Source organism: Magallana gigas, chromosome 2 (assembly GCF_963853765.1).
Source record: "Magallana gigas chromosome 2, xbMagGiga1.1, whole genome shotgun sequence".
In the NCBI taxonomy this organism is placed as follows: Eukaryota; Metazoa; Mollusca; class Bivalvia; order Ostreida; family Ostreidae; genus Magallana; species Magallana gigas.
In genome coordinates, this window is record NC_088854.1 from 48,649,636 (window position 1) to 48,662,960 (window position 13,325).

The window sequence follows — 13,325 nt, forward strand, 5'->3', positions numbered from 1 at the left end:
TTTTTTTTAAAACTATTCTTTAAAATTAAAATAAAAAATCCAAACCATGGCTAAATATTTAGAGGAGCTGGCAGGGTTTTGAAAAATCCACACTGAAATGGATGATATATACAATTTGTTCCAAGGTCAAATTTCTCTATAATTTTTTATTACTGTCCCAAAGAACTAGTAGACTAATTGTTCTCGAACAATTAGAGGTCTTTCCACCTCATTTTTTATGTTTTGTTGCAATATAATCAATAAACATTTTCTCTGCGTAACTTTGTAGAAACAAATAAAAAACTTAAATATGGGATTTTTTTTTGTTTGACCTTGACTTTTGACCTCTATGTCACATTGACTGGTAAAGGTCAACATTTAGTTTAAAGAGGTTTGATGACCCTACGATGTAAGGTTCAAAAGTTTTAAGTGTTTTTAAAAAAAAACTAAAGAAACTGTCAGGGGCAATAACTGCTAAATAGCGAAAACAATTTTTTTCTACAATAAGGGCAATAACTCTATAACTGTTTCAAGGTAGGGGCTGAAGGGTTAAATTTTGAAATATCTCAAGAATTCCTACACAATCCCTTAAAAGTTTTTCTGTACCATCCTGTATCATGTTGTTACATAAAATTCATTAAGTGTATCAATTATGAACATACTCAGTATCATTTGGGTATTTCAAAGTTCATTGGGGTTCATTGAGGTATCATTGGGGTATCATTGGGGTTCATTGGGGTATCATTGGGGTATCATTGGGGTTCATTGGGGTATCATTGGGGTTCATTGGGGGTAAAAAGACGCACCCGTTTCAAACTAGTTCAAAACCAGTTTTGCAAATAAATAAAAAGTTTGCAAAACCAAATTAAAACCTAAACTAGTTTTTGATCAATAAATTCGCCCACAGTCTACATTTAGCCAGGCACCGCCCAAAAGTAATGGTGTAGATAACCCTTAACTAAAACAATGAAACAATAAAAACAAACCTGGCCATGATACATTTTCATATAAAAATGCTTATCAATATCGTAACACACAATCAAAGTACATGTATTATAAAAAATTATGCTAAATAACGACACATTTGTAATTATTAATTTGTTTGTACATGTATCTGTTATTACGTGTTATACATTTAAATCAGGAATATGAAAGTGGACACAAACAAAGAATCATCTAACTATGCAACAATAAAAGGTAAAAACTCGATTTGAAAATACAACTTAAGTTATTTATTTTTCTTATATGAAACTATTTTACTGCAACCCTCTGGACTATAAACTACATACAGATACGTGAACTATATTAATAAAACTATCTTTCAAAGAATTTAATTGGTTGTCTGACTATTAATAATAAAAAGAAAATTTAAGATGACTTTATTAAAACATTATTTTATTAAATAAATTACGTATTAAGCCTTATTTTTCTTAAGTATGTATAGATGAATGAAATGATGAATGTAAAATTACATTTTAAACATGTTGTTCAAAATTCTAATTGTTACATTTCAGAACAACAAGTACATACAGAAAGGTCTGTGAATTCGTATAAATGCTGTTATTGTATGACTAGTTATTATAACAAATTATGTCACATTGTAATTTGTAAATATAAATGATCCATCTCTTAGTTACATTTGATCTGTAAAACATGCGTATGCAATAAGAATTCTGTTGAAAAATAAGTATCAATATGTATTATTCGAAGCAAAATTGAAAGGTTTTTTTTTTTAAATAATTTAATTATCAATTCTACAATGTAATTCTTGACTGTGTTTATTTCAGGGATATGTATGACGAATTAACACAAAACGAAAACGCTAGCCAATATGAAGATATTTTGAAGAAAGGTAGTACAACTACTTTGATAAGAGTCAATAATTTATTTAAATCAAACTCAATTCTAAATAATACTTGTCGTTAAACGGTAATATGGCGTAAAAAGTATGTTTTTTTCGTTATAATTCATTTGATCCTAGATGAAAAGATATTGAATAACTTCTATACACTTTTATGCACTATGCATTGCATTGAATAGGGGGAGGAAACCATTATTACTAAGAAACATTCTACTAAGAAATAGATGATTAAAAGTCGTATATAAATATATAGGTGGAGAAAAAATTTCCATAATAACCCTAGGAATACGTCTTCAAGTTAAATATTCTTATATGTTTATATCTTTATGTCATGTAATTTATTGTAGATTTTAGCTTTTTCTATTTTTCTATCTGATCGCAATTACTAACGAAATGACTATCAAGCCATGTGTTCCACATATATAAGGCTCTTAAAATATCAACGATTCTTACAAAATATCGTACTTAATTATAGTTTTGTAACTAAATCCCATGTGAATTTTTTTAAAGTAAAGTTTAAAAAGGTTTCATTGCTAATAATCCTGCGAAAATTTCTTCATTGTTCAAAATTATGATTTCTTTATTTAATATAATTATGTCCTTGTAAAAATGTACATCAAAACTATTTTAAAATTATTTTTTCTATTACAGATAATCATGGAAATAAAGAGTATCTATATACATTGTATCTGTTAATCGGTTAAACTAATTATCTATCTATCTATCTATCTATCTATCTATCTATCTATCTATCTATCTATCTATCTATCTATCTATCTATCTTCGTTAAATTCAATAATGTCATTGAGAGCTTTTAACATTTGATAATTTCATTGTAGAAAATTATATGAAAAATTGCAAAAAAGTATTGATAATGATGTTGAAGGAAAATCCCCCAACAAGATGATACCACTGAAAAGTAAAGGTACATCTAAATATCTTCTAACGATTGTATTATGTATTTCAGCAGTTATAATGCACGTTGTCAAAATCAATAACTTATCTACCATTCTAATTACTAACGGTTTAAATGTAGTATCAATTTTATCGAATTTATGAAAGAAGATTTAAGACCAATGTAAAATATAACGGTATTTATCCTCATTGATCGCCAAGAACTCGTGGTGATTCTTGGTTATCAGTCGAATTTTTTTTGTTTTCTTTAATGCATCAACATTCAAAAACTTTCTACAACAACTATAATTATATGGCCTTGCAGAAGAGATATGAATTACTCCCTCTTCCCTGATATGTTAAACTATTATGATAATTTTAGTGTTTTAAAATAATTGAACTTATTTGCAATTTTTTTTAATCTCTTTTAGAATACAAGTTCATGTAAACTTAAACATCAATTATGCTATTGGGATTTCAACAAAATTATGTTTTAATTTTATGGAAAAATTGATAAAGACTTTTTGATTTTTAGCTTACCTGAGCTGAAAGCTTAAGTGAGCTTTTCTGATCAAAATTTGTCCGTTGTATGTCGTCGTTGGCGGCGTTGTCGTTGTTGTAGACTTTTCACACTTTCATTTTCTTCTACAAAACCACAGGACAGATTTCAACTAAACTTGGCACAAAGCATCACTTGGTGAAGGGGATTTAAGTTTGTTCAATGGAGGGCCACACCTCTTTAAAGAGGAGATAAAATAGAATTATTGAATATTTGTATGTATTTTTCATAAATCTTCTTCTCAAAAACTATTAGACCAGAAAAGCTGTAACTTGTATGGAAGCATCCTCAGGTAGTTTAGATTCAAGTTTGTTCAAATCATGGTCCCCAGGAGTAGAGCGGGGCCACAATGGGAGGATGACTTTTTACATAGGAACTAGATTTTGACCCGTGCGCGCACGGGTGACATAGCATATGATATCGGACATTTACGAAATAGATACATCGACACACTGGATATTGTTGACCTATGCATAACCAAGCTTAAAGCCTACAATAATGCTATTAATTTCACTACTCTGCTGAGTTGGAAAAATGTAACTGTGTCTGGGGAAAGGCCTTCACCACAGTTAAAATGCCCCTCATACACCCGTAATGTAGCAGACAATTGAAGAATCGCTCCAAAACGATTTTGGAGAAGTAACAGTCATTTTGTTCATAACAAACCATTTTGAAGCTGTAAATACCTTTCATCGAAAAGTTTAATTGTATAATTGCAGAATACAACATTTCTTCAACAATGTTTTTTACACACCATGTTGACATTTGAAACTCTCTAAAGTATATGCACCGAGTTACAGATACCTCCCATATTTTCTTTGATGAACAGAAAAAAAAATCCAATGAAAATTTACACGCATTTGTTTTAACGTCTCTGAGTTTTATTCATGCAAATGTGATATTGTAGAAACATATAATAAAGAGCCTCCCGTGATTTAGCGTGAATTTAATGCGCATGCACAAGATTGTAAAAAAAAGAAAAATTCAGGTGATTTCCGGAATTTTTTGAGGAATTTTCGTTGATTATTAATTAACGAAGCTTGCTTGAGAAAAAATAAAAACAAATTGGTAATCTTCAAGTACCAATGATGTTTAGAATATATAAAACAAAAGACAGTACTTTTCCGATGTATTGGTTTTAAAGCCTAAAAATTCGAGTCTATTATTTTAATATAGTAGTATAGATATATAAAGAAAATCTTTAAAAATCTTTTCTAATAAACAATTAGGCCAGAAAAAGCTCAAATTGGAGTGGAAGCTTTCTCAGATAATGTAGATTCAATTTTGTTTAAATGCTGGTCCCTGGGGGTAGGGTGCAGCCACAATGGGGGATGAATCTTTACATAGAAAAAAAAGAGAAAATCTTTTAAAAAAATGCTGAGAAAGTTTTTGTCTAGAAAGCAGTAACTTGTGTGAAAGCATGGAATGTGCAGATTCAAATTTGATCAAACCATGATTCCCTAGAGAAAAGTGGGGTCATAAAGTGGAGGTGGTATAAACGAATAGAGAATAATCTTCTTATAGGTACAACAACAAAAGGAGCTTGATATTTACCATAAAACATGTGGATAAAAATCTCGCCAAATTTTTAAAAAGAATTTTAGCAAGATGTACTGTACAATTTAGTTGTCAAGATATTTTGATTTTGATACCGTAATGCTAATTTGATCAGAAATAAGGCAATTGTTGCTCAGGTGAGCAATGTAGCCCCTGGGCCTTATGTTTTGTTTTTTTCTAATCTAAACAGAATGTGACAAGACATACACAATAATTTAAAGTTTATTTAACAAAAACATTGGGACGTAAATGAAATTTCAGATGTGTTTTGATATATCAATGGGTTATATAAACGACTAAAATAACCTGACGTTCTATTACTATACATTCTATAATAACTCATGTAATCAACAAAAAGTAACGTAATCGGTGTCTTGTTGAGTCGCGTTATCCCTATCTCAATGGCTTTATCGATACATAACGACCGGTACAGCATTGCGTTGAGTAACGGCTTTTCTAATTGGTGTGTATTACACTTGCGATTTGCAACAAAGAATATCTGATTGGAGCATTTTTATAGACCTGCCCATTTGTCAAATACCTAACACGTGGACACAAATAAACGTCGGAGAAAGGAAATGTATAATAATGTAAACAAACAGGGCAATGCTATATATGTAACATATATGTGAAAACATTGTTAGTGGCAAAAAACATATAGAGGGTTTTCTAAGAGCAGGGACGGGATTGTATAGTTTAAAGTCACACAAATTGATCTTCAGTTTATTGTAAAAAAAATATGTCAGAAACTGTTAAATGAATACATATATTTTACGTTATCGTTTGCAATGTTCCATATGCAGAATGTCGCATGAATTTAAAAAAGAAAAGTGTAATCTGGTTAAAGTACAATTTTTTCCTCAGAAAAACGTGCTGCAAAAGATAGATCCACAGGAAAATTCGGGTTGACACGCCGTGAAATCCATTTGACGTGTTACAGTATATGTGTTCATTTACTAACTTCCAATAAATCTTTCAAACATTGTCAGCAGCTAGCTCTGTAAAATAAAGAAGTGTGGTTTGTTTACATGTAATACCATGAAATGGCAACTCAATCTGTACATGGATTTAACACTCCGAAGTTGGTTAGCGTATTTGAGAGAAAGTCTGCGGCGTGTAAAGCGTCAACATCAATAGTTAATATTTTCTGATACATTTTTAGTTACATTAATGTTTCTTAAAGCTGAGTGGGTAAAAAATAAAGGTTAATCACAGCTAAATAAGTTTTGCCGTAAATTGCAAATTTTATAATTGTTTAAAGGCACATGCACACTTGTAAAAGTAAGCGTGCCATTCATCAGTCTAAAAATGCAATTTCTGTTATATTTTTTGACAGTATCTGTTGTGAATTCTTTAGAATATGCTGCAACAAAATATACACTACCTCAAATTAGATTGACGCATTAAAAAATATTGAATTACACTATAACAAACCAGAAGCTATTATTGAGAGAACCCTTGGTCAACTATTGCAGTGATTTAGTTACATGTGATTTGTAAAGTCCTGATACAGAGTTAAACGTCAAAGCTGGCATTTGAAAAATATAATATCAGTACCGTGTAAGAGTGGGCGGGCACAAAATTGGCCAATTAAGAGGAATGTGCGGCCATCATTTGAGGAGAGGAATGTAAACATGTATTGAACTGGCTTGTTTGTGCCCGAAACCTGCAAAAATGTTGTTAAAAGACATAAACGCAATAAATATAAAGTCCTACATGTCATGTTGTTTGAAAAGTGTGTATTCAAGAACAGGACAATGTCTTTCCAGTCACTCAGAACAGCTGTAGAACTGCGCTGCTACAGACTTATTTTGAAGATTTAAAATCAGAAAAATTATGAAGGGAGTTCTTTGGTATTTTTGTACAAACATTTGTTGAAAAAAGTTTGAATCGTGCTCATTTAAGTTTTAATTTTGTCTCAAAATAGAGTACCCTATCTTTAACAGTCGGTATGGGATCTATTTTTAGAAATAGTGAATCCCTTTGATATGTGTGGGCTAGAAAAAATCAAAGCATATGTATGAATTATGTTTTTGTGTATCCACGATGATGTAAATTTTCAATGCAATGATTTTTTTCATTTTTCTCTGATAAACACATATTCATGTACAGTGTACATGTAACATTTTTATTCCATAAAAACTTGATATATATCGTGCATGTAAATTTTTTTTTCAACATTTTTTCATTTATTTTTCTTCTGAAAAACACATATGCATGTAGAGTGTACATGTTACATTTTTATTTCATTGAAATATAATGTATACTTTTTTTTATCACTTTGTTGGACCCCTATCCAACTTTTAAAAAGAATTTACTTTGATTTATACTTACAGAACTAAAAACAATCCTCAAAAATCAAACATGGGACAGGTGTAGAGATGTATATCAAATTTAAAACGGTTTATTTTGAATTGAATATTATCTTTTTCCTATGAAAATATAACGTGAATGTGTCTTCATAGACACAGGAGTTCTAAGTATAGACTGGATTTTTCTTGTTCTGAAAATAAATCCCATGGCGACTGATAAAAATAGGGTACCCTAATTTGAGGCAAAGTTACAACTTAAATGTGCAAGATTCAAACTTTTTCTCAACAAATGGTTGTTGAGAGGTTACAAATGAACCCTCTTTATATCTTTTTCAGATACTTCTCAAACAAAATGTCTTTTTGCAACATTTTTGGCCGGTTTCGGGCAGAAACAAACCAGTTCAAGAAGTGTTTACATTCTTATCCTCAAATGAACAAGATGGACACACATCCCCCTTAAAACATTCTTTTACAAATTGCAACTCGTGATTCGACCTGTTTCACTTTACATTAAACACTGTCGTCACTCAACGCATCGCTATATCAGTCGACGGGTATACGTGTAAGCGAGATAAAGAGGCATGTGCACGATTTGAGGTAAACTTTATTTTTCGATTTTTGATGCATAATGTGTTTGACAATATAGCATTGGATGATTTATTTTTGACGTCTTCGTGTCAACAACTGCCGTCAGTTAAGAAGACAAATGAGGTGAGCTAACGCGCGTTATTCAATATGTCTGCTCCCCTGACAGTAGTTACGAGCGTTATTCAATTTGTCTGCTCACCTGACGGCATTTATTGAACCGACAACGTCAAAAATAAATCATTTCATGCTTGTATTTACATTCCCTTACTGATGAAATCAATTATCTACGTAAATAAATCAATACAACTTGCAGATCGCAGAGGGAGTAATTTAGTAACAGCAAGAACAGCAGTTTTATAAAAACTGGTTTAAACTGGTTATTACATAGAGTGTTGCGTTGGGATCGATGAGCATGAAAATATAATCCATGAAAAACAACTTTTGAATTTTGCTTTTGACAAAAGAATAAACTTTTTTGTTGAAAAATTGTAAAACATGGTGGTTAGACAACAGGTATGAAATATATTTTTAACCGATAAGATAGAAGCCAATATTTGGGAACTACTTATGTAAATTACATGTATATTCATGCGCAGTGATTAGTTGTTGCATTTAGGGGCATTTAAAGATAACAAAATTTAATGGAAAAACACAGTAGAATGTAATTATAGCTATTCAAAACAGCCGACAAAAATTTGAATGTTAGCTGTCAAGTTTTATACAAGTTACAAAACATTTATTTTTTGGTTATGAAAATGACAATAACAAACTGTCAACTATCTCAAAAATCCATAAAAAGGAATACAAATTAAAAGCAGAGCAACACGGACCTCTAAAATGATAGTGGTAGGATCAGGGGCCCGTTTCTCAAAAAGGCGTAAATCTGAGCCTAAGTTAGTCCGACTAACAAAGTTACGCCAATATTTAGTCGGGTCTAAGTTGCGTTTCTGAAAGAGGCATAAATTAGGGTTTAAATGTCGAAAAACTTAGACATCTTCGCTGAGTACTAAGCATGCGCATATTGTATTTTGTTTTGCTTTGAGGCTATGATTATATGTGGTGGATCAATTTTCCAATTCATAGTACATGTACCCGAAAGTACGCATGTTATACTTTACCACTGAATGTTCAAGCTGTTCATGACATTTTATATTAATAAAAGTTGAACAAATGCCTATACACTTCTTAACATAATGAAATTTTAGAGAAAAACAGTTGATATGAAAGCGGCATATATAAGAGGTTTCATAAACCAAATATGTGACAATTAAATGCATTGTAGATGATATTGAGGCACAATCTTACATATTAATTGAACGAAACAATACATAGAAATTAACTTTAATGTTCGTGTAAACTTCAAATATTTATAGAATACAGGGACGAGGTACAGTGGATATGCCCCAATACGTCTGCAGAATGAGAAGTATGCTTCATATACACTGTTAATCTTTAGACATTTTCAGATGCTGGGATAAGGCTTGATTCTTTTTTATCAATGCACTATATTATTTATAGAAAAAAATATGACCATGAGTATAACAGTAACCAACTCAAAATCGAAAATGTCTACTGTTTAAATAATATTACATGAACCTTGTCCATTCTCTGTTCCAATATTGAAAGAATGTAGACAATGACATGGAAACGATTCTTGATTTTCTGCGATTCAAATGATAATAGTTTTGAAAGATATTAATAGTCAACAATTAACAAAACAGATTTTATCAACATTTGAGGCCGGAGTCTCCCCAACTCCCTTCCCTGTTTTTGGTTTAATCGATCGATTGTTTTTTTTTTTTTTTCGGGGAGGGGGTTGAAAGTCATCTACACCATAAACAGGGAATAATTCGCCCTGTTTAATTTTCAATCATTTCACCCTCGTTGTCAGCGGGCGAATTTATGTTGATTTTCAATATCTAATATTAAGTAACTTAAGTAACAGCTGTGACTGGGCGATGTCACGACAGAGTGAAACTGTTTGCAAGTGTAGAAGGACGGAAATTAACCGTGACCAAAATAACCCTGTATACAGTATCTTGATTAAAATAAAGATATAAAAGCAGTTATCTAAGAACACCCTTCCTATTTAAAAAAAGTTTTATAAATAAAAGGTTTTTCCAAGTTTAATGGAAAAGGCATCTAAAAAGATCCCCTATCCACTTCCGGATAAGACATTTTGCACCTTTGCGGTTTTAACAAGTGCATGTGCGTTACATGTATACTTTTTTCCCTATCTGCTTTGGGTTATTGGGGTGGGGGTGTATACAATTGTTTTATAGTAAGTATGACAAATGCAAGCTAGTTAAATTTGTAAATAATGCACACTGTTGTAAAACTGCTAAAACAACGTTTTTGTATTGCAAGTCGACAACTTCGAAATAACAAAAAAATCCCATGATATACGTACATCTTAAATATGATCAAACAAAACTATCATAAATTCAAGTAATTAAAGATCAATTCAATCAAATGAGTACAAGTAAACAATGCATATGAATATGCACGAAGATCATTGATAGTACCTGTAAACCATACATATTTTAAAAGAATTACGATCGATGTTAAATATGAACGCAATTGATCACTTAATCATTTAATATTTATTCATTTGATGAGATATCGGCGCTTCTGATTGGTCGAAAAATTTCTTTGATACCTGCATCAATAAAATTTTTGCCGGATCTACTTTTTTACATTTACATTATTTACATTTTTGATCAATGACACTTCACATTTTTTTATTTAAAAATGTTTTATTAAATGATAAGAAATGAAGATAATAATTTTTCTATTGATCGACGTATCAAAGAAAAAATTGACCGGAAAACTTTTTCATCAATGCGCTACGTACGCGCATTGATGAAGTTTTCCGGTCAATTTTTTCTTTGATACGTCGATCAATAGAAAAATTCTCTTCATTTCTTAAATCCTAGAATTAATAAGATTAATGAATTTGATTTCCAAAAATTCAAGGTGTGCATGTGAAATTTTTTAATATTCGATAACCTTGAGAAACGCTTGTCAACAGATCTAAAATTGATACACACGCTGCACGCTTCTAAAACATATTTTTAAGTAATATTTTAACAAACAAAAATTGATTGTATCTAAATGCGAGTTCATAAACATTCCAAAATACATGTAGCTTTCATACGGTTTTGTAAAGATACTAGGAGTAAAAAAAATGAAAATGAGAATTCATACGTGTTGTAAAGTTTTCAGTAATACATGTATAGGTAAAGAACAAACAACCACACACAAGGACAAATTACAAATGTAAACGTTTTGAGCTGCTCCTATTCATAATTTTGAAATCAGTTTCGTTTCACAGGTTCAAATCTGATTAGAAACATTAAATTCTAGTTCATGCTTACTGAGTATTGATTTAAAAAAAATCAACAATCTATTCGTACTTATACACATCTATCTTGTTCGGCAATACATGTTTAATTAAGAAATAATCTTTTTAATTATTGTGTTTATATCATTTATCAGGGTACACCCATTCTTCACACTTTAGGTAAATTTCATTACGAGTAGTAAGTATATTACTTACGTTTAATAAGATGAGCCCATTATTTATCAAATTGATTTAATCTTAATTTATTTAGAAATAGAAACAGTTATCGAACAATAGGTATTTTTTAAAGTTATACGTACATGTACAAATATTTAAATAAATGTGAATGTTTTCTTTAATAACACATAAAACAAACCAAAAAAAATAAAATTATCTGTATATTTTGCCTTAGAAACAAAACACTCGCCATTTTTGTGCACAGACTAAGAACTTACGCCTACCCATTAGCAGGCGTAGATTTAAACCCAAATTTAGTCCCGACTAAGTTTCCGCCTTTTTGTGAAACGCAGCTTAGTCTGGTTTTGAGGTTTAGCGCCTGGACGTAGGCCTTTTTGAGAAACGGGCCCCAGGTGCCTAGGAGGAATGATCATCCTCTGCTGACCGGTCACATCCGCCGTGTGCTCTTTTGTCGTAATCGGAAATAAATCAGAAAAAGTCTGTAGACAATAAGGTGATTTTTTATGGTCTAACATTTAGTATGAAAAACGTCAGCCAGCATGCAACCCAGTGGAAGATTGTATTTGCTGACAAGGTCGTTGTATTGACCATAGAACTTACGAAACGATGACTCCAAACGAGACTGTTGATATTCCTTTTGTCAACTTGTTTGTCAGTAGCTTGCCTCGCCTTAGAAACTGTTCACACGAAAAGCATGCCCTTGTGTATCGAATAAACTGAGAGACAAAAACACCACATGCAGGTGATGAAGGTATATTGGTACATAAGTAAGGAAAGTTGACGATAGAAAAATTTAAGTCATCGCGTTTATTATAAAGTTTTGTTGTTAGGTTACCATTAATATCCATTTCCAGTAAAATATCCAAATATGAAACAGATGACTCAGACTTTGTGGTATCTTATATTTAAAGTTCACTGGGATATATTGAGTCGACGTAAGTATGGAAATAACAATTATTAATTGATAATACGTCGTCGATATACCTGAATGTTGAGTTGAGTTGGAAGCCAAAGCGAATGTATGTAAGTAAATTATGTAAACAAGGTTTGCTCCATCACATTTAACACCAAAATGAGATTAGCCAAGTGAGCAAAATTATCTAATTATGTGCAAATATAGTTTAAAAAGAAAGAAAGAAATTAATCTGCTTTAAATGATGTTGTTACTACATGAAAAATGAAATGATCGGCATGTGATATCATTAGACAGCTTCAAGTTCATATTTAATGCAAAAACATTACATGCAATAAACATGAATTTGATAAATAGGATATTTATTGCACAGTTTTGTTGATTTCCAAAACAGCAAGGAATAAATAAACTTTACTCCTAGTAGATGGAGTGTACTTCCAATTAAAATTCTAACGCATGTAAAAACAAAAGGAGATCTGAATCATTATTCAACTGTATAAATGATGTTATTTCAAGGCAAGTGCATTAGAATAATATTTTTTTAGTAATCTAAATGTAATTCTCTAATTCTAAATAGCATAAAGCTGTCACTGCATAATAGACTTAGTAGTGCGAGGCGCGATGCGTGCTCAAATAGTCAAATTTGCCTGATGCCTCATATGAACAAAACTATGATCAGCCGATCACAAAAATAATTGTGAGATCTTTGTCCCGCCTAAAACACGACAGCCAACATCCCAATTGTGTTCTACTTTACAAAAACCTTTTCAAAGCATTATTTACAGCAACAAGTGATCAAGAAATTTTAGCTCAAATTGTGAACATGCCTTTTTTAAAAATGGAAATTGTATATTGTATATATAGCTGCAAACATTGAATATACAATTCATAAAATAGTGTCAACATTTGTTGAATTGTTGTGATTTTTTGTAGAATCAAGTGATGACAAATTCGGGACTGAAAAAGCTGAGGAATATGTTAATACATCATTTATGAAGTAAACCACAACCACTGATGTATTACTCATGCGGAAATTGTCTTTAAAGTATTGCAAAAGTTGTCATTGTCTTCTGATAAACTTTCAATGATTTAATTACTATAAAAACATATATATATATATA

General features: G+C 31.1%; 1 protein-coding gene across 2 annotated transcripts in view; it reads left to right on the forward strand.

The window, feature by feature from the left end:
• Window positions 1-13,325, forward strand: part of LOC105331780 (B-cell receptor CD22) — a 162,137-nt gene extending 148,812 nt beyond the window's left edge. For both annotated transcript variants that reach the window (XM_066076972.1, XM_066076971.1), the window contains exons 12-17: window positions 1,124-1,176; window positions 1,494-1,515; window positions 1,767-1,831; window positions 2,492-2,510; window positions 2,680-2,765; window positions 13,138-13,325. In XM_066076972.1, coding sequence (XP_065933044.1) covers window positions 1,124-1,176; window positions 1,494-1,515; window positions 1,767-1,831; window positions 2,492-2,510; window positions 2,680-2,765; window positions 13,138-13,205 — 313 coding nt within the window. In that variant the 3' untranslated portion in view covers window positions 13,206-13,325. The remainder of the gene's footprint in view (window positions 1-1,123; window positions 1,177-1,493; window positions 1,516-1,766; window positions 1,832-2,491; window positions 2,511-2,679; window positions 2,766-13,137) is intronic.